The sequence below is a fragment of the Notamacropus eugenii genome, chromosome 4, assembly GCF_028372415.1.
Source record: "Notamacropus eugenii isolate mMacEug1 chromosome 4, mMacEug1.pri_v2, whole genome shotgun sequence".
NCBI lineage: Eukaryota > Metazoa > Chordata > Mammalia > Diprotodontia > Macropodidae > Notamacropus > Notamacropus eugenii.
The window spans coordinates 141,588,063-141,610,501 of NC_092875.1; the positions used below are offsets into that span (position 1 = coordinate 141,588,063).

Genomic DNA, 22,439 nt, shown 5'->3' on the forward strand with positions numbered 1-22,439 from the left:
CAGGAAGCTTTAATGGTTCCCTTCTCTTGAATAAATACGTATTCTATTTTTTGGTATTTAAAATCATTTAGAATCTCCACAAAATAGTTCCAGCCTCTTTTTCCAGGTTAATTACACATTACTCCCCTTTTTTAGCTTATAGATTTAGAGCTGGAAGGGACCTTAGAGATCACTGAATCCAACCTATTCATTTTACAGATGAGGAAACTAAGGTCCAGAGAGGTTAAATGAATTGCTTGGGATCACAGATCTAGTAAGTATCTGATGCAGGATTTGAACCCAAATTTTCCTAACTCCAAGTCCGGAAATCAGTCTGCTATGCCAGTCTTCCATTATTTGTTCACACTACATTTCAGTCACATTGATAACATTCCATTGACCTTTTCTATGTCTTTTCATATACTGTCCTCGATGCCTAAAATATTCTCTTCTTCACCTTTTTTGGGAACTCCTTTCCTCCCTTCTACTTTCACCTCATTTATTGCCTCCCTCAATAAGCCTATTTTGACTTTTAATTGCCTCCTCTACCATTACTTTGTTTTATTTTGTATATATCTTTTATTTACGTATTTGTGCATATGTTGTTTCCTCAGTGGAATATAATAAGCTCTTGGAGGTTGGAGATGTTTTCATTTTTATTATTAATCACCAGCACCTACCTGCTACAAAGCAGTTATTGAATAAATATTTATCTCTTGATTGCAAAACTGAGAATGGAGTTTGGAAAATTTGGGATAGTTTGAAACATTGCCATGTATTCCAGTGTGTAACTAATGTTTTGTTTGCTGGAGTAAGCCAAAATCAGATGGTATTGCCAACAGACCACACTAAGTTAAAGGATGCAGCTCTTTTTCTGTTAGTGACCAGACTGGAGGAATTATTATTTGTTAGGAAGAGCAAGATCTATTAATACTTTTAAATAATCAAATTGACCTGCTGTGTGATCTCTGACCCTGAAAAATAATATCAGCAACAAGTAGTCTCATATAAGAGCATTTTAGAAGAGGAGTCAACAAGTTCAGTAAAGCTTTGGATGATGAGTAACCAAATCTGTAGTTTAGATAATGATGTCTGTATAGTTTTGGGAGTAAATGCTGAAGTGTGTCTTTTTCCCTTTATCATTGGGAGACAGCTCAAACAGATAATTTGAAAGTAGTATACAAGAGAATGACTTGGTCAGCTTGAATGACATTTTGAAGATAAATGACTAAATTATCTTATCAGGATAGTTTATTATTGGGCAAAAGCAGATTGTATATTGTAGAGTACTTACTATCGGTCTATCTACATTCCTCCTTTGTTTTCAAGAGGACCATGACATCAGAGAAATGATGACATGACTTGTACTTGACTTTGTTTTGAATGAGGGAGAGCTGTGCAAGGTCACCAGCCTCACTTTCCCTTCCTGAGCCATCTGGATCCAGTGACCAGATATTCATCAGGATGACTGGAGAGATGGCCCAGGATGCACTGGGAAAACTTGGCCTTTTTAGGCTGGCCTTTTCAGGTACTCACTTAGAGGGAGGTCATACCCATTCAGTGAATAGGCCTCTTTAAGAAGTAGTCAGGGAATGGCCCTTTTCATGAACAAAAGAAAAAAAATAACTAAATCAACAGAAACTGTTACTGGTGATAATCACTCTAAGCCAGCCATTAAGTGAAGCTTGGGTGGGGACCTGTTGTTGTCCAGCCCATGGGCTTCAGAGTCCACTGAGTTTAAGGGAAATCTGCATTAGTAGAAGGAATTTTTCTTCTTAGAAATTTCCTATACCATTGAAAACACCGGACCAATGAACAAAAAATCTGCAGAACATCTGTCAGTCACCAAAATTTATTATTTACATGCTGGTATAGTGGCAAAGAATGGGATGATCATTACTCTCAGGGAAATTGCATTCTAATAGAAGAGACAATTACGTATCTAAGTAGGTACAGAATAAACATAAAGAGGACAATAGCAAGGTAAGTTAGGAGGGAGGACACTAGCAGTGAGAGGGGAGAGCATGAGGAATGACCGCATGTGGAAGAGGGTGCTCAAGTTGCATCTTAAAGCAAAAGAATAGACAATAAAGGCCTGTTCATGAGAAGCAGAAAGGAGGCCACGGCGGGTAGATTACAGAATGCAGGATGAAGAATAATCTGTAATGAGCTTTGAAAGATGCCTTGGAACCCCATTGGAAAGGGCTTCAAATGCTGAAGAGAGGAAGTTGTTTGATTCTGTTGACCATAGGGACTTACTGAAAGTTTGAATATAGAATAGTGAGAGACAGTCAGATCTGTACTGGAGGAAGTTTACTTTGTTGTCTGTGTTAAAAAGAAATGGAAGAGGGGAGAGACTTAAGGCCATGAGACCATTTAGGAAGGCTATTGCAGTAGACTAGGTGAAAAGTGATGACTGCCTGAACTAGGGTGTTGACTATGAGTAGAGGGAAGGGGTCATATGCAAGGCATGTTTTGGAGGATATGATAGCAAGATTTGACTACTGACTGCATATGTGGGCTGAAGGAAAGTGTGAAGTCAAAGATAAGACTCAGATTATGAACCTGGGGGACTGGAAGAATGATGGTGCTTTCCACAGAAATAGTGAGGTTTGAAAGGGGATGGTTATCAGGGGATTGATAACGAGTTGCATTTTTAACTTGTTGAATTTGAGAAATCTCAGGGATCTAGTCTGAAATGACCACAGGTAGTTGGCTATGGGGGTTTAAATCTCAGAGGGAGAGTTTAGGTCTGGATTTGTGAGTCAGCTGCAGAGAGAGAGCAGTTTAGCCCATGGAAGCTGATGAAGTCACCAAGAGAATATATAAAGAGAAGGGGACCCAGGATACCACGTGGGTAACAGTGTTAGGGATATGAGATAGATGATGATCTAGCAAAGGAAATTGACAAGGAACAGAAAATAGGCATGAGAACCGGAAAGAACACTGGAGAACCAAACTCAAAGGATAATGGACTCAGAACTAGCAGGGAGAGAGTCCATAGAGTCAATTTTACAGATCAAGAAACTGAGGCACAGATAGGAAAATGACTTGACCAGACTGTCACCTCTATTAAATGTCTGAGGTTGCTTTGCACCTTTCTTTCTGACTCTAAATTTGATTGCTTTTTGAACATAACCATATTCTGAATATACTTGAATATACCATCTCTTGAGTAGAGAGGAAGTAGTTCAAGGTCATGATTGAAATCAAAGGAAATTTTTTCTCTTTTTTTTAAGTATAAGGAAAATGTGGGTGGGTGTGTTGGAAGGCAGTTGTGAAAGAGCCATTTGAAAGGGAAGAGGTTAAAGGCTGGATGGGGAATAGTTGAACAAGCAGTCTGTTGGAGAAGATGGTGGTGTTTGCGAGAACAAACTCCAAAATCTGAAATAGTTTTAGGAAGAAATGTATTAGGTTGTTCGGCAAGGGGAAAGCAAGCCAGAATGGTGTGGCTTCCTCTTGTCCAGGTTCTAGAAGGTTTACATTATATAGGATTTAGATGAGGATGCCTGCACACAAACCACATGTATACAGTTAAGCAAAGTAGCTAAGAAGGCAATTTGAAAGCAAGGTGTAGATTGAGAGGAATATGAGTTAATCATAAACATTCAATAAAATTTGTGTGAAGCCAAAACACAAGCTTCGATGGACCAGTCAAAAGTCCTGGGTGTGTGGTAACTCAAAAGAAGAACATAATCAATCACTTTTCCTACAATGGGATATGTAGAGAGGGTTGGCCGAGAAGGGACACCTCATTAGAGACTAGGAGAATTGAGAAGAGAATGAAGCATATTTAAGCATCTTAAGCTCTGAAAAGAAGGGGAAGAAAAGTAAGCTTAAAGATAAAAGGTTCAGTTTTCTCAGGAAATCCTCAGAGATTTTCAGCCATTAGTACGGTGGGAGCTCCGATGAAGGAATAGACAGTTTCTTTGGGTAGTGAGAATGGAATTGGGGGGAATGAAGTTATTGCCTTCCTGGAGGGAGGACACAGTATAAGTTGAACAGCATGAATTCCTAGTGTACCCAGAATTTCTTAAAGGCTATAATATTTAAGAGGTTTTACATTCTATAAACTGATTTGAAAGGATAGGGTGAAAATAAAAAGAGAAATGGAAATATGAGTACTAAAAATGACCAGGCTGATGTTTCATGAAAATGATCCCAAATGTATATTGCTATTATCTCCTGCGTCCAGCCAAGATTTTAACAACATTTTAAGCAGCAGTCAGACTTTTCAGATGGCTTAATAAGGCATCTAGCCTTCAAATTATTTTTAATTTAATAGATTTGCTTGATCTCTTCCCTTATATTTCTTTAAATGTTTTGTACAGTTGCTGTAATTTCTTTAATAATAATAATTTATTTGAAAGTCAACAGAAAGTCCAACTTTTTTATGTGGATGAGATATGTGATGTGACCATGATTAAGAGGTTAAGTGGTTGCATATAAACTTTTTATTGAAATGCATGTCACTGAGCTATGATTCCAAACAAATAAACCTTGTGCTTTCCTGTATTTTAAAGAATTCTTGCTGTGGTTTTGAATTTTCCCCAGATGAGTGGTACATCATTTGTACATGATTTTTCAGTGCTTATTTCATTAACTGTTTCTTTGTGGTTACTTATTTTCCCAAACAGACCCACTAAAGATTATATGATCACAATATCATATATTACAAGTTGAGAGAGATATCATGGGCCATCTAGTCCAACACTCATTTTATTAGATTTTAAGACATTTTTCCCATTTGATAAGCATTTTTTCTCTCCGTCCTCTCTTCTCCCTCCTAGAAAAGCGAAAGAAAACAAACAAAAAGACAAACTCATGTAACAAATATGCAGTAAAAATATTTCCACATAGGCACATACAAAAATGTATATTTCAGTTGCCATATTGAATCCATTGCTTCTCTGTCAGGAGCTGCATCCGTTGATTTTATAGATAAGGTAACTGAAACCTAGGGCAGTTAAATGATTTGCCTCAGGTCACACAGGTTATCAAGAAGTACAGGTAAGGCCTCTTGATACTTAGGAGGTATGAAGAACTAGCTGTGTTTTATATTATTAGTCTATGTTTTTTTCAATATATTTTTCAACATATTCTATACATTGATTTTTCAATATTTCATTTAGTTGTAGGTCCTCTTATCAATTATATTTTCAGAAGAAACTTTAAAAATCTGTACTGTTTCAGGTTTTATTTTTGCCTTTTCTATGAGGTTATTTGCCTTCTGCTTTTTTGGTACTTTAACATATCAAGTTCAGTGTTGCTGTTGCACTGAGATAGTCACTGAAGGCACCATAGGAAAGCTGAAAAAACTGATATGTAAGCAGTAGCATAGCATTCTGTAGAAGGATTAGTCTATCCATTATGCCCTACTTTCAGCCTAATCAAACCTTCACGCCCTCATTCTTTGTGGCTTGCCAAATGTAATTTAGAAAAAAAAAAAATCCTCTTTAAAATCAATGCAAATTTTTTCTTGTTTGTTTTCACCAGTAACTCAAGCAATCAGTGAAAGTGATAAGATCTCATAAGAATTAGATTGGTCACCTAATTATCAAATCAGCATAGAATCATTGAGGAGAATCTTCTTTCTATGTTTTCTGCATTGGGTTTCAGAGGAATCTTTGCAGTCTAGGGAAACCGAATTAATTTGGTGAATGAACTGTTCTTTCTTTTTTCTTTAATGGACAGCCCACAGTTGTACCAATCATGTTTGCATGTGTAGCTATGTTATGATCTTGTTTAAGGTTCTCTGACCTTTTATTTTTAATCACAGAATCAATTCAAATTCTTATTTTTAAAAACTATTTATTTATTTTTAGACTGTTTGAGGGCTGCACACAAAGTTCTGTACATCATCACATGGCTGTAATAACTTCAGAGACCAGCTCGCCATTGCTTTTTTTTCTTATTGTTGTGGTGATAAGTTGGGGGATGAATATGATATGAAAGGGATAATATTAGTAGCTGTGGAAAAGGAAGAATGACAATTGTGACCAGGGGATGATGATTTGGGGGGAGTAAATTGTAAATAAGGTATTTCTTACTCTGAATTTCTCTTTCTCTTAAAAATTACATTTAGGATGCAGAATAGAAAACTGTGACTCTTGCTTTAGCAAAGACTTTTGTACGAAGTGCAAAGCAGGCTTTTACTTGCATAGAGGCCGCTGCTTTCATGAATGTCCTGATGGTTTTGCATCCTTAGATGAAGCCATGGAATGCGTGGGTGAGTGGTCTTTAATTTCCTTTAAAACTGTAGCCCTTTTTAATACCTGTGACTTTACAAAACTTATTGGATTGATTTCCTGTTGTCTACTTGAACTAACGTGTTCATTAAAACTAAAATTGATGAATCTTGTTGATTTACTGAATTATTGAGATGAATCTTCTCAAGTATTTTTATTCTCCTAATAGTTAGCTAATATTGACATATTTGCTTATTGAAATCAACATGTGACAGCAAAAGTTTATTACCTAGGCAATATATCTATTTCTTTTTACCTTAGTAAAATACTATTGACTTCCCAGAGAGGCACCTTTTCACTTGTATTTTCCTTTAAAAATTTCAAGTTGTTTCACTTCAGTTAAGCGTGCTTCATTCGGACCTTAAATTTCAAAAGTTTTGTTATTCTACCACTGCAAAAACTCAGCTGCTTGAAAACTGTGCATTTGTATTAAATGTATAAACTATGGTTGGTTGTACCCACATAAAGTAGCATGCTTCAAGCCATTCAGTGGAATGTAAACTTCAGCAGAGCAAAGACTATTTCTTTCTTTTTTTTTTTAATTTTTGTTTCCTCAAGGACTTAGAACCGTGCTTAATAAACCTATGCTGAATGAATAAATAAGTGTTTCACTCTATCTTCTTCATTGTACAATAAATCTAAATCCTTGGGATGAGAAATTTGTAATACCTGCCATGCATTACTATTCATTAATAATCATTATATGAATAGTTAAAATTTCACTGAGATTCAGAATTATTATATTCTTCAGTTGAAATTTAGAGAACAATTGATTGCTAGATTTTGATTTAGGAATTTTAATTCGATCAAAAATAAAATAATTTTTTCTCTTGATTTTCTTTTTTGGATTACATGATGAACTTTGGGATGATACACACTACGTGTGACACATTGAAGGCACTTAAGAAATATTTATTGGATTTGGATAATATAGTATTTTAGCCTCTTCAAATGAAAGCTGAGAGGCTTTATTGCAATGGTAAAGAAAAGATGGAAAGCTTACCACTGGGGGCAAGAACTTGCTTAAAATTGTGGGAAAGCATGTTTACCCAGGGAAATATATGCATACATATAATTATGTATGTTTATATACACATGTATTGTATATATACACATACATAAATAGGGTTAGCTTGTATGTGTGTATATGTGTTTGTGTGGAGAGAGAGGGAGGGAGGGAGGGAGGGAGGGAGAGAGAGAGAGAGAGAGAGAGAGAGAGAGAGAGAGAGAGAGAGAGAGAGAGAGAGAGAGAATCCTTATATAAGTAGATGGTATAGGGTCAGTCTGTGTCAAATGGTTACTTGCCTTTCTCTCAACAGAAGGATGTGAAGTGGGTCCCTGGAGTGAGTGGGGAACTTGTAGCAGGAACAACCGAACATGTGGATTTAAATGGGGTCTGGAAACAAGAACACGGCAAATTGTTAAGAAGCCAGCTAAAGACACAATACCATGTCCAACCATTGCCGAATCTAGAAGGTGTAAAATGGCCATGAGACATTGTCCAGGAGGTAAGATTACATGAATTTCATCTGTCCTATGAAGTTTTTTTCCTTCTTCTTTTGTTTGCCCCAGTGTGAGGGGTCTATGAAAGACATTTTAAAATTACAGTTTAGCTGTTAAGTTCTGTGTAATACTTATATTAGAGGACATATGGGATTGTGGATTGAGTGTTGGAAGTATTGGTGTTGGAGTCCGGAGGATTTGGGTTCAAATCCTATTTCTCAGTCTTATTACATATGTGACAATGAGTAACAATTTCTCTGAGTCTCAGTTATCTCCTCTCTCAATTGGAGATAATAATACTTGTAATATCTACCTCAGGTGGTTGCTAAGTGGTGAAATCTATGAAAAGTCTTATGAATGTACCTAAATAAGAACAACAATTGGTTTTTGATCTGAGGAGAATTCACCTTTCAGGAAAGAACTGACTTCATCTATTATAGCGTTAGTGTGTCTTGAAAGAAATAAAGTGTAAAGTGAAGTTTATGAGAACCCTTAAGGCTTCCAAGAAAATGGATTCTGACTAAATTTAGGTTTGGTGGCTACTATTCATGAGGATATGACTAACAGTTAAGTCATTAAATTAATGAGTTTTATGTAATCTGTGAATAGCCCTGATCATCAACTGAATATTTATAAAACTGTGTGTGTATGTGCCATTAATATGCTTTTTTTAAAAAAAAGATTTTTGAAATTAGCCTATTTCTTGTGTGCACATGTCCATATGTTGGTTAGTGATTATATAAATTACTACAGGGCCCAATAAGAACTTTAAAAAATCAGCTGTTTAGTTAGTAGGATACCAAAATTTTGGTATTATGCTTAGTAGTGAGGCTGGAACAGTCAGTGATCCCTACCACCAGCTGTATTATTAATATGCTTGGCTCAATATAGGAAAGGGCAGATGGGTCAGGAAAAAAAAGCTCATCTAAGTCTGTTTGCAGCATTGAACCTAGAGCGTTTTTATTTCTAGTGTTTATTTCCCTTTGTTGCTTTGTTTTCGGCATTTAGTGGATTTTTAAAAATCCATTTAAATCTCATGGCTATAACACAAGAAGTGAATACATCTGGTTAAATTTCTTTTAAAAAATCCATTTTACACTGCCTCATATACAATATCTACAATGAATGGAGAACTTTATTTTTTTAAAGGGAGACATCAGTGTTGGTTGTGAGATCCTATTAGATCCAGATTCAGAATCTCTCCTGTATTTGGTGGTTTGGCTATTCAATTTGAGTTCCTTGTTTGGTCACTGGAAACAGACATCAATCATCTATTCTTATACTCACAAGGATGGTGTTGTTCAAATAAATTGAGTGGCTTTCATTCAGAGTATAAAAATATTTTTTTTTATGAAACTAATAAGCTACCTCTTGCATAGCTGAGGATATTTAACCTGCAACCTTGAGCCTAAAAACAAATGGGAAGTATCCAGGTATCGAGAATAAAGGCCTGCTTTGTGGTATATTGTTTATATAACATCTCTTTTCCTCTCTCAGCAGTTCTGCACCCCATTGTGGTACAAATTAATAACAAGAATCACTCGCCAAAAAGGCTTTTAAAGCAAACATGCTTTTGTTTAAATAAAGTGTGCTGTTTTGTTACAGACTTCATCTTAATACAGTCTGATAGAAGTAAAAATGTTGTTAGATAACAGGTTATGAGCGTAACATTCATTGAAAACTTCAGATGTTTGTCTGAACTAGTACTAGTAATACACTATCTTAATTGAAAAATAAGCTGACACTACTCTGTTAGCAGTTTAAATGCAACCAAAATTGAAAGTCCTGAGCAGATATCTAATAGCATTTTTTTTTAAGTACAGGAGTTAGCCAAGTTCAAGGTTTTTGCCTTGATTTTTTTTTAACCCCTGAGTTTATATCTGTGCTTACCTTTCAGTTTCTTTGAATGAGTTTTCTGTCCTCATTAAAAAAAAAATTATATCACTGCAGCTTCTGGACAATAACACAAATACCAGGATGGTCCAACTGAAAGAGAATGTCAACCACTTTAAAAGTGGTTAGTACTATTTGGTAAATCATACACAAATTAGCTTGCTTTAATGCATATTGCGTTTGGGAATAATAATGCAGCTTCACCCAAATGCAAAAATATTACAGGAAAAATAGAAATAAATTTTGAAACTTAAGCAGCAACTGATTTGAATCAGCATAATTCCTAAAGAAGTGTCCCTTCTTGCCTCAGGAGAGAAGGGGAAGAAGGTCTTTTTCTTCCTTGGGTCATGGTGATTAATGGAAAAACAGAAGAGAAAATCACTTTATCCCATTCTCCATCTTGATCTGATTTCACTGAACTGCTTTGACAAACCATGCAAAAATGTGAAGCCTAATCAGGTTGGGACTATGGGCATTTTTCAGAATTTTCCAACATATGTATGGATTTTCTGCTGTTGCATCCAATCTTAACCTGATTGTGCACAAACCCAGTCTTAACCTCCCTTTACATTAAACACTGTAATATTAGAATCAGCTGTTTACAATTACTTGCAGACGTAAGTTATAGGTCACCATGATGGAATATTCACTTTAAGTGCATAAGATGTTGCCCTAAAAAGCTATTATGCAGTGAGAATGTAAAAGGCCTTAAATATGTTTGATTTTTTTTTTTACCCTTTAAACTCAGGATAAAGTTCTGTTAATTGTTAGCTAGAATATACACTTGCTTTCTTTCCCCCTCCCTACTCCATTTTTAGAGCACTGAGGGATGTGGACAGTATGTTCGTAACTGATCTCTGTAAAGTAATTGGTGTAGAAAGTAGGTGTTGTGGATCTTCTGTGCAATTACTTTATCTTTTTTTTTAAAAATGTTTGTTTCTTTTCAAGCTCTTTTCATTTTAAAAAGTTATATCTCCTCTTGTCTCCTTTTACTGAAAACTGATTTGTTTTATATTCTTTTATATTTCTTTTTATATTAAAGAACTTTGCCTTAGAAGACAGGAGAGCTGGGTTCTAATCTCAGCTTTGTCACTAATGAGATCTGTGACTGACCATGGGCAATCATTTAACCTTTCTTGATCTCATTTTCCTTATCTGCCAAGAGAGAGTATTGGATTTCATAATCTCTAGGGTCTCTTCCAATTTTAAAATTCTAGAATTCTGTAATTCAAAGCCAGGTTATGTAAATAACCAGGTTCTGTGGCTGTCATATAGGGGAAGAGGAAGAGATTTGGAAGACCAACAGCATTGTTTAACAAGGAGGGGTCTGGAATATTTTCCAGCAGCTGACTAATGCAGCTGCCAAGCCTTCCACAGCTAACAGTTTTTACTCTCCTGCTTCAGGAAGGTCTCTGCCTTGGGTACTCTGTCCTCAGATGAAGCAGAATTCCTTCTTGGATACACATGTGGCATCCTTTAGAGACGAACTGTTAAAAAGCTAGCAAATGACATGATGCTGTATCCAGCTATTGTTGTTTACCAAGATAGCAAGGGGATGGAGAAAGAAAAAAGGAAAAATAAGTAGGGAAGGAAAAGACAATATCATGTAGGGAAAGGTGGATTTCACAGAGAAAAGTATTGCATGGGAAAGGAGAAACAAATGAGTTGACAAAGGAGTGAGTGTTTGGTAACAGAACTCAAAGGGACAATTTTGAAAATGATAAATGATACTGATTATGTTGTAATTTGTAGAACTAATAATCTAGGAACTAATTTAGGTTATTTAATCTTCAGTCTTAAATTCAATGAATTTCTAGCTCCAGTTAGACTGTGCATCAGTCAACACCTACTAGAAGTAAAGAATGGAGGTACACTTGTTGATCACTACAGATAACCAGGAGCATTAACAGAGAGAAATTATATGAAAGTAGATCTAGAGAATAACCAAAGTTTGAAGAAAGTTTTGTGATCTGGGGGCTTGAGCAACAGTAAAAGCAAGGAATATATTATAAAAAAATATGAACTGCCAGGCAGAGTTTTACCAGGTAGGAATTACGAATACTAGCTGGTTTGTTGGTACACTTGATTTCCCTGCATACCCCAAAGACTGGCAACTATATTCATCTCTTCTTTAGGTTTTCCCTGCTCTCTGTTGTGAAGTTTTTATTTCTCCATGGTAGTCTAAGTTTTGGTCAGTGAGAAAACAGGGTTCATTTTTAAAAACTCAAAGTTCTTTAATGACTAGGTTTTTTGTAACGTCTCTTTTATAAAGCTGGAGATACTTGTAGCATAGCTGCTAGCACCATAAATCTAGGGCTGAGAATGTCAGAGTTCATCTGATCCAATCTCCTCATTTTATAAAGGAGCAATCTGAGGTGTAAGATTGTTAAGTGATTTGCCCAAGGACACATCACAAGTAAGCAGCAAGGGTAGAATCTGAACTCAGTCTCTCTGACTCCATAAGGAGTCCTCTGCACAGCATTGCCTCATGTAACTGTGGTATTATGGAATTTGAGTGGGAAAGGGACCTTAGAGATTTATCTAGTTCAGTTTCTTGAATTAATGGATGAAGAAACTAAGGTCCATAGAATTCTTATTACTAAGTCACGTGGTTCGTGACAGAATTAGGATGGGACCTAGGTGGCAGAAACAGCAGGTAATGTTATACACAAATACAGTAGCACATGCTACATGCCAGACACTGTCCTATGTGTATTACAAGTATCTCATTTGATCCTCACAACAATTCTGCAGTACTGTTATAACTACCATTTTAAAGTGAGGAAGCATAAAACAAGCAGAGGTTAAGTGACTTACTTAGGGTAACATAGCTAGCAATTATCTGAGGCCGGATATGAACTTAGGTCTTCCTGAATCCAGCCCTGATATTTTATCCCCTGTGGTACCTCCCTGCTCCTTTTCCAGGTACCCTGACACCAGGAATTTATGGCCATGTGGCCTAGTAAGATTGAATTAGAATCTTTTTCAGCTTTCCCCTGTAACAATAAGGATTGAAAGTAGCCTCGTTTGACTCTGTAAATATTTAGTGCATATTTACTTGTCTAAAGCTCTATGCTAGACTAGGGACCATATAGGAAGATGTGGGGGGGATTCAGTGACAATCTAAGATGCGGTCTTTGCCCTTGAAACTTACAGTCCAATAGAGAGAAAATGTGATGGATGGATGCACAAATAACTCATAGAAGACACAAAAGAAAAGCTGTAGAGTTTGGATAGGGGAAAATATCATATCTGTTTCAGGTTGGGGGAGGATGAGGAAGAAGGTAGTATTTTACATGGATTTTGATGAATAGGAAAGGTTTTATCAGCTGAGCGTAAGAACTGGATGATATAGACTAGGCAAAGGTAAGAAGTACTAGCAAAAGCCAGAGGATTGAGAAAGTATGGAAAATGTTCCAAGAACAGTGAGAGAGAAGTATCATTTGGCTAGAATGTAGGGGAGTGGTGGAGGTAGAACTAGGGGAGTAAGAGGGAGCCAGAGCTCTGAAAGCCTTTGGAAGCAGAACTTTACACTTTTATCTGTAGGTACTGGGGAATAATTAAAGGTTTCTAAGTGTGGCATTAGCATGATTAAATCTGTTAGGAAAAGCATCCTGCATGTGTCGGATGAATTAGATGGGCCAAGATCAGTGAGGAGTTATTGTGGCAAGTAATAAGGATCTGACTTAGGATCATGGCAAAAGGATGGGGATGGATATGAAAGATGTTTCAGAGAAAGAATTAATAGGTTTAATTAATTAATAACTCACTCTCAGGGTCATAGATCTTGTCTCTTTTGTTTCAAAGCAGCCTCTGATCTATATATCTGCTAAGTGAGAGTCGTCAAACACTGACATGGCATTGCTACGCTCCTCAAAAGACTCCAGTGGTTTTCAGTTGCTTCTAGATCAAATACATTGGTATGCATACATACATGTGTTTATTTATACATACGTATTCCCAGTTCATTTAAAGCGCTTAACCATCTGGTTCCAGCATACCTTTCCAAATTGATTACAGTTAGGATCATAGATCTAGAGATAGAGAAGGGACTTTGTAGGTCATTCAGTCTAATACTCTCATTTTAGAGGTGAGGAAAATGAAGTCCAGAGGGGTTGAGAGAGTTGGACAAGATGACTGAGGTAGTGAGAGGAAGAGCCAGCATTTGAATTTGGTTCTAGTGATGCCAAGTTCAGCCCTCCAGATTGGTTTCCATGGTACCTTTCTCTTCATGTGCTCTGGCCTACTTGTTGTCCCTCACATGTAATGTTTCTTTTTCCATTTTTATGCCTTTGTGGGACTTTTCTTTCTATGTCTGGGATCATTTTCTTATTACTTCATTGTCTTATAATCCCTATCAGGGGTGGGGAACCTGCAACCTCGAGGCCACTTGTGGCCCTGTAGGTCCTCCAGGAAACTTCACAGAACAAATTCTTAATAATAGGATTTGTTCTGTAAAACTTGGACTCAGAGAGCTGCACCTGAGGACTTAGAAGGCCATAGGTTCCCCATCCCTGCAGGCCTGCACTGTATAAGTCTCCCTTCATGAGCCCTTTCCTAATGTTCCCTTCTCTCCCCTAATAGTCACTTTGTATTTTGAATCCACTTACATATGTACATATTATTTCCATAAGACTTATCTTTCTGAGTTCAAATCTGATCTCAAATACTAGCTGTGTGACCCTGGGCAAGTCACTTAACCCTGTTTGCCTCAGCTCCTCATCTGTACAACGAACTGGAGAAGGAAATGGCAAACCACTCCAGTATCTTTGCTGAGAAAACCCCAAATAGAACCATGAAGAGTTAGACACTGCTGAAACAAGTCAACAGTAGCAATCTGACTACCCGACATACAGAATTACTGCTTGATATACTAGATCTGACTCTAATTTGGAAAAAACAGTAATGAAATATAGCCTGTTATCACTTCCATGATACCAGTATACTGAGATAAGAGAGTAAGGCTTGACTTCTTATACATTTGGAAGTTCTCTTTTCAGAAGAATATTGGAGGTCTCTTTGCTACACTTGATGTGAGTGAAACTGAAAGAATAATGTTGGTTCTTAAGTCCTTTCTTTTCTCAGTTTGGAGGAAGTCTGCCATGGAGGGCAATTGCTATACTACTCACTTCTGGGTCTGCTTCCCTGCTTCATGGGTTGCTTACTGGTGCTTTCCAATAGGAACCCCACCCCTTTCTCTGATTGCTTCATGCCAAGATGATTCTTTCTGCTCTTGATCCATTTCAACCATCACAGCTTGTTAAATTCCTTCAGGTGGGGCTTTGGCGTACTCTGATTTCTGGCTACTGAACTTTGGGCTGCCTTCTCTTCAGATCTAGAACTTGGTAGCATTAATAATCATCAATCATTTAACTATTTTATTTTAGTTTTGTGGAGAAATTTAAATATGAAATCTTAAATTATGTTAAATTATGTTACTTTGATTTTTTTCATCATCTCCTCTCCTGAATAAGCAGATCTTTATCCAACCTTCAGCTGCTTGTAAACAAAATGTGGCTTTTAACTTGGGGAGACTAAAGGAAATATTATTCAGTGTTTTAGGATTTTACTACTGTTGCCTTTCTAAGAGAGATGTTTTGCTGAGATTATGGTTCTAACTAATGTTTTCTGTATATAAACTGACAGTGACATGTGCCTGAAGCACTAGATAATATAACTAAAGGCAGTTGTAGATTGTGATGGATTAAATGGAGAGCAGGAAATAAGGACATTTTCAGTAGGATAGAGTCAAGAAAATATGCCTTAGACATGTGCTTTTTATTTATCGACATTTTGTTTACATTTAAATCGCAGTTTATGTGGTCTGCATTATGTGTGCTAAGCTTGAAAACCATTTGGATACAGGTTTTAATAATTCTTGCAGAACCAAGAGGGAAGGCTTGTTATGTTGGTTGTTAATAGCACATTTATTGGAAGTAGAGCAATAACTTATTTGGTTCTTTACCAAGAAAAAAAAAATCATCCATGAAAGGAAAACTTCTACCCTACTGGGTGTTTGTAAATTTATTTATTTGTAAGGAAGTGATAAAGTGAATTCCTGGATTTTTTTCTTTTTCTCTTTTGATAGGATAGTCACAGCTTGATACCATGAATTACGAAATCTTTTTTTTTTTGCATAAAACAGAGTGAATAAAGACTTTTCTTTATTTCTTTTATTATCTACCTCAGTAACACTGAGTAACTGTTATTGTCACTATAAGCCCTTTAAGATCATCTGTAAAAGAACATAAAGTACTTTTTAAATCACATCAAAAGAAGATGGAGTAGCAGTTAATATTATTTTACTATTAAGTATGTGTTTCGTATTCTCATTCTTTGAAAACTAGTAATTCATGGATAACATATTGAGTAGTTTTGCTTGCCAGAATATTAAATTAACCAAAGTGCCACATTCCCAGGCCATTCATGATAAAAGGAAATTTATTTCTCATAGTCAGTAAAGCATAGATAAGTCAATAAAGGTTCTTTAGATTAAACAAGGATTTTAATAGGCCTTTCCCCTCCAATATATGTCTCCTACTGGTCAGTTAAAATATTTGAAATTTTGGAGTCACATCTTAAGGCATTTATTTCTAGAAGATTTCTGTGAAAATATAGCTGTTGCCTGAAAGTAGGATAACGCTGGTGAAAAAAAGGCTTGCTCTTGAGTCTGTCTCTGACTCTTATTGGTGTGACCTTGGGCAAATCACTTAAGTGACCTTGGGCTCAGTTTCCATATCTCTAAAATGAGGGAATACGAATAGATAGCCTTTTGGGTCCCTCCAAATGCTGGATCTTTTAGATCATCTCTCTGTCTCAGGAGAAGGCAGAACCATGGGTGAATGGGGCAAAAGAGATAAGGAGCAGTAGGTCAAGAATGACTAAAGTTAGATACCTCTTTAAGAAGCAAAGGCTAAGATGGAAAGCTGGATTGAGAAGCTTAGGGCATCACGGGCTTGCTACATGAGAATGGTGAGTAGCTATAGAAAGGCAGATGAAAGATAAGGGTGATAAAAAGTCAAACAGCCTATTTTTCTTTAGCTAATCCTGATGCCAGCCTTAATTTCCAGCAGGGTCAGGGAATTTTAAAGTGAGGGACCTCATTAATGGACAGTGTTCATGTTTACATGAAAGGTATTGTCAGTACAATTAAATTCAGTTTTTAAAAATTAAAATTAAGCATCTGCTATGTGTCGAGTGTTCTATGCATTGAGAATGTGGAGACCAATTTCTTCCCCTCCAAAAAACAAACCAACCAACAAAACAAAACCCAGTTCCTGATTATATAATCAAGACGATTATATTCTACAGAATGAATATGTAAATATGAAATATATGCTAAGTAATATAGGGGAGTAGTAAAGCACTCACTTCTAGGGGAGGGGAGGTCAGGAAAGACCTTGTATAGGAGACATATGAGGTGAGCCTTGAAGTTAAGGATTCTATGAGGTAGAGAGGCGAGGTCTCAACAAGCAGAGATTCCAGGTGCGGTTCCTTTGGAATCTCTTCTTGTTCTACTTACCAAAGCCTTAACTAGTGACTTCAGAGCCTGAGACATTAAGCCTAAAGTATGCCTGAGGAAAATAGTGCAACAAAAAATTTAAACCACCTTTGCAATTCATGTTGTGAAATTATCCAAGAATTAATGAAAACAAGTTGAATTGAATTGGAGAGAGAATTGGTTCCTATAGTGGCTGACAAATGGGTCTAATGCCAGGTAGTTTCCTATTGTAACTAAATCTGAAGTAATGTATATGTGTTAAATTTTTCCCCTTCCAGACTGGAATTCCTTGGGATAAAGCCCTTGGGACTCAAGTCCAGTTATAGCTATTATTTGGTTATAGTGTGATTTCAGGCACTAGAGTAGGATTTTTATGGATGCTGGTAAAAAGAGTTTCTCATTAACGCATACCATCTAATCCAAGAAACACTATATACAAAAATGCATCCAAAAATGGTTTTTATTTCATTTTATTTTATTTTTTACCAATAAGAAGCTACTCTAATATTGATGTAAACTCTAGAAAACAGCACCTGCAATACTCTAAAATGTGACTGTAGGCTCTGAGCCCTTCAATGCATGTCTGCATCCAGACTAATCTTTCCTTAAAAGGATCCTCCAAATCAAGACAGACAAATAAAAGTGTTCTTCTTTTTTGTTAGATATGGGATCCTTCTGCCCCTCACCCCTTGCCCATGACATAAGAAGTTCTTACATGTGTTAGTCCTGTTATGATAACTTAGGATAACTCTTTTCTCTACTTAGGCTACTCTATGGCATCTCAAAATGATGCTGATAGAAGGGGAGCCGACTGTTGGCTAATTTAGTTTTCCTGTAAATACGTTCCCTAGTACTGGACTCCTCCTGAGCTGATGCTCTTGGATGTCTGCCAGTATCAGATTTTCTTGGGAAGAAAACATTTTAACAGGATTAGAGACAGAGAAACTTGTTCGATTTTACTTGTGGCTTTTTACTCCAACCCAAGGGGGTTTGGTTACTGTTCTGTTATCAGGCAGAGGTGCTTAGATGACCCTAGAGGATGGGCATCTGATAAAGAGAGGTTTCTCAGGTAACACTGTATCGTTACTTCAAGCTAAAATGCAAATGGAGACTGAATTCCGTCATATAGTTATTTAGATAGAGAAGTATATTTTAAAGCTGTATTTGGATTTGATCATTCTCACTGGGTTCTTAGCTATACTATGGGAATTTGGACATTAGTGTGGCTTGAATCTGTTCAGCAGATGGGCCCCGTTCGATCATGGTTTTTACCTGGCATATTTGTTCTGTCCACTGTGTCATTAGCAAGTGGGAGCTAAGCTCATGGGTATTGTCATACAGCAGGGTAGGAGAAGAACTTTGTATTTAGCTCTTACTGGACCCTTGGGCAACCTATTTGCATCTGAGCAGCATGTTGACCAGGGTAGCAGAGTGGAAATTTTACTAGTTGAATTCTCAAGGATACTCAGATCTACAATTGTTTTATATGACTTTTTCATCTATTCATTCATGAAAGATGGTAAGCTTCTGATGTATAATTCCATCCACCAGATCTTTTAGATATTCTAACAGGTGCTAAATTTTTACTATATGCAATATTTTGCATAATTTCTACCACTTTTTTATGTTGTCTACATTAGTCACAAAGCCTGTGCTCCTTAATGATAACTTTTTCTATCATTACGGTTGTTATGATAAGCTGATCCTGAAATGCCATCACAGACCCCTTTATTTCTATAGACAGACATAAGTGAGCAATTGATTCTCCTGTTCTTGACTTTTGTATGGTTGGCTAAGTTCGTATGGATGCTATCCATGGGGAGCCTTTCAATTCCACTCCTACATTTTAACTATTTCATAGTTACCTTGGAGAGGTGAGCTGCCTTTATGTTTGACAAATCCAGAGGAATGTATCTACCATCCTTGTTTTATTTTATAATTATTTAGAGAAGCAATGACTGCTTGTTCTAGAAGCATTTCTGCAGATTTGAGACCAGGGATGGGGAACCTGCAGTCTTGAGGCCACAGGTGGCCTTCTAGATCCTTAAGTACCACCTTTTGACTAAATTTGTTTTGTGAAATTTGAATTCAGTCAAAAGACTGCACTTAAGGATCTAAAAGGCCACATGTGCCCACCCATTTTACACCTTTTTATCATGTAATCTGAGCACATCTAACAATCCTTTACCTCCTTTTGATGAGATAGTGTTAACTTTTTAAAGCTGACTTAGGGTGATGGGTCCTGCACTTAATTAATATTTACAGGGTTCTATTAGGACAAGACAAAGCATGATATAGTAGAGATGTGTCAAATATGTGGCCCACCATACTCCCAAATGTGGCCCAACCATTTTAAAATGTAATTGGAAAGTATTTAGCAAAATAAATAAAAATACAATAAAATATAAATAGCATTGCATTTTAAAATTAATTCAATATGTGTCAGGCAGGATTCTGATATGTGGATTAGTGACACTCCCATTTCTATCTGAGTTTGATACCACTGGTGTAACAGAGAGAGAATCAGGAAGACTTGTGTTAAAATTTCACTCCTGATATACTGACTATGTGACCTTATTCAAGTGAAGTCAGGAAGCATTTATTAAAACCTTCCTATGTTCAAAGTACTGTGATAAGTGAATACAAATACAAGCAAACAGAGTATCCCTATATTCAAAGGACTGACATTCTACTGGATGAAGAAAACTTCTAAAGGAAATCTGAAAAGAGTCAAGGGAAAGATCAAGGTTGTAATATGGGGGAGATAAAGTTTATTGGCATGAGTTCTGTTATTTTTTTGCAGTTTTAATTTTTTTTTTTAACATTTGGGTATTTTTTTGGGGGGGTAAAGTTTTGAGCTCCAAATTCTATCCATTCTACTTCCCCCACTCTCTGAAATGGTAAGCTATTCAATATAGGTTATACATGTACATTCATGTAAAACGTTTCCATATTAGTCATTTTGTTTAGAAATATTGGAAGAAAAAAGAATGAAAAAAGAGTGAAAAGTAATATGCTTCAGTCAGTATTCAGACAATATCAGTTCTTTTTCTGGAGGTGGATAGTATACATCATCATAAGTCTTTTGGGATTTTATTCAATCGTGTTGCTAGGAATAGCTAAGTCATTCACGGTTCTTTATTGTACACTATTGTTGTTACTGTGTACAACATTCTCCCGGTTCTGCTCACTCCATTTTGCATCACATCATGTCTTTCTGGATTTTGGGGAAATCATCCTACTTGCCATTTCTTATAGCACAAGAATATTCCTTCACAATCATATAGCACAACTTTTTCAGTCATTCCCCAGTAGGTATCCACTCAATTTCCAATCCTTAACCACAACAAAAAAAGCTGCTATGAATATTTTTTGTGCATATAGGTCCTTTCCCCCTTTTTTTCATTTCTGTGGGATACAAGCTGAGTAGTGGTATTGTTGGACCAAAGGGTATGCACAGTTTTATAGCCCTTTCAGTATAGTTCCAAATTGTTCTCCAGAATGGTTGGATCAGTTCACAACTCCACCAACAGTGCATTAGTGTCCTGGTTTTCCCATACTCCCTCCAACATTTATCATTTTCCTTTTGTCATATTAGCCAATCTGAGAAGTGTGAGGTGAAACCTCATACTTGTTTTAATTTGCATTTCTCTAATCAGTAGTGATTTAGGTATTTTTTTGTTATGACTATAGATTTAATTTTTGTCTGAAAACTGCTTCTTCATATTATTTGACCACTTACCAGTGCGGGAATGACTTCTATTCTTATAAATGTGACTCAGCATGAGAGTATTTTAGAGAAGGTCTGAAGGAGATAGGAGTAGGAGCCTGGAAAAGAATGAAGACATGGTTGGCCTGGGCATCCTTCTTAAAAATGGAGATTCTGGGTAGAACCAGCTAATCATACAGATAGGCTTAGGGATAGAGAGTACTTCCAGTGTGTGGCATCTATGGATAAAGTGCTGCGCCTGGAGTCAGGAACAGTCTTCTTTCTGAGTTCAGACCTCAGATACTTATTAGCTGTGTGACCTGAGGCAAGTCACTTACCCCTGTTTGTCTCAGTTTCCTCTTTGTAAAATGAGCTGGAGAAGGAAACGGCAAGTCACTCCAGTACCTTTGCTGTCTCCCCGCTCAAAACCCCAAAGGGGTTGTGAAGAGTTGGACACAACTAAAAATCACTAAACAACAATAATTAAGATTTTAAATAGCTTTAGATTCCTCAACTTTTCCTTGTACAGATTTTAGTAAACTCTCATTATTAGTTTTTATTGATCATAATTGAATAAAATTAGGAATCATGGATGACTTTTTTTTTATAATTGACTTCTGTTTTCTGCAGAATGTTGTTGTGGGACATGGAGTTGAGGGTACAGTTGACAAAAATTAGTATGTAGACCCTGCCTATAACTAGCAATATCTGGTTTCAATTTTATTATCACATATACTAGTGAATATTGAAAGCATTCATATCTTTCACTCATTTCGTGTGCATTTGTGGTTTACTCAATTTAGTCATTTAGCATCATATGACTTCAGTTATTTCCACTAGGTAGGCTATTGGTATTTTGAGTTTTTGCCAGTGTATTTGCCTTCTTGTAGTACTAGAACACAATGGAACACTTATCACTCTTCTGTGCTTATCATGAAACTGGTCATTGCCATTGTTTCAGGCAAAGCTAGCCGGTGGCCCTTTGCTGTCTCATCTACTTCTTTGACTGTCTGATAGCTACATCACATTGACCAGGATGCTAACCAAGTCAGTGGTTTCACCAGTTCTTCAGCCTATCTTTCACAGCTACTGATGTGTTTTCAAAGTCCCTGCTGTCCAGCACCATGTTTGGTCTTCCCCTGCCCTTCCCACTGCTCCATGGTAGATGACATGGATGATGGGCTAGGTTTTGCGGGAATGATTACGACTGTAGTGTTACCTCTCTTCAAAATGTAGAATCCAGTTTTTGCGACTCTTGTGTCTAGCTATTGAAGTTGTACCCTTTCATCCTCTGAGTCTCTACTCAGTGCCAAGAAGCGTTCTGTGCTTTTCCCTTTCCTCAAAGTAAGCTGTTATTCATTGTTGTTCAGTCATTTCAGTCACGTCAAGCTCTGTGACCCCATTTGGAGTTCTCTTTGCAAAGATTCTAGAGTGGTTTGCCATTTCCTTCTCTAGCTTATTTTTTCAGATGAAGAAACTGAGGTGAACAGCATTAAATGACTTGCCCAGGGTTACACAGCTAGTGAGTGTCTGAGGTCAGATTTGAACTCAGGAAGATGAGGTTTGTTTTTTTTTTTTTTTTTTGACTCAAGTCTTGACACTCTAT

The 22,439-nt window shown here is 36.7% G+C and overlaps 1 protein-coding gene across 1 annotated transcript in view; it reads left to right on the plus strand.

The window, feature by feature from the left end:
* The window catches only part of RSPO2 (R-spondin 2), a 255,248-nt gene that overhangs the window by 159,852 nt on the left and 72,957 nt on the right, over positions 1–22,439 (plus strand). Inside the window, exons 4-5 of the mRNA XM_072603281.1 lie at positions 6,065–6,208; positions 7,547–7,735. Coding sequence (XP_072459382.1) covers positions 6,065–6,208; positions 7,547–7,735 — 333 coding nt within the window. The remainder of the gene's footprint in view (positions 1–6,064; positions 6,209–7,546; positions 7,736–22,439) is intronic.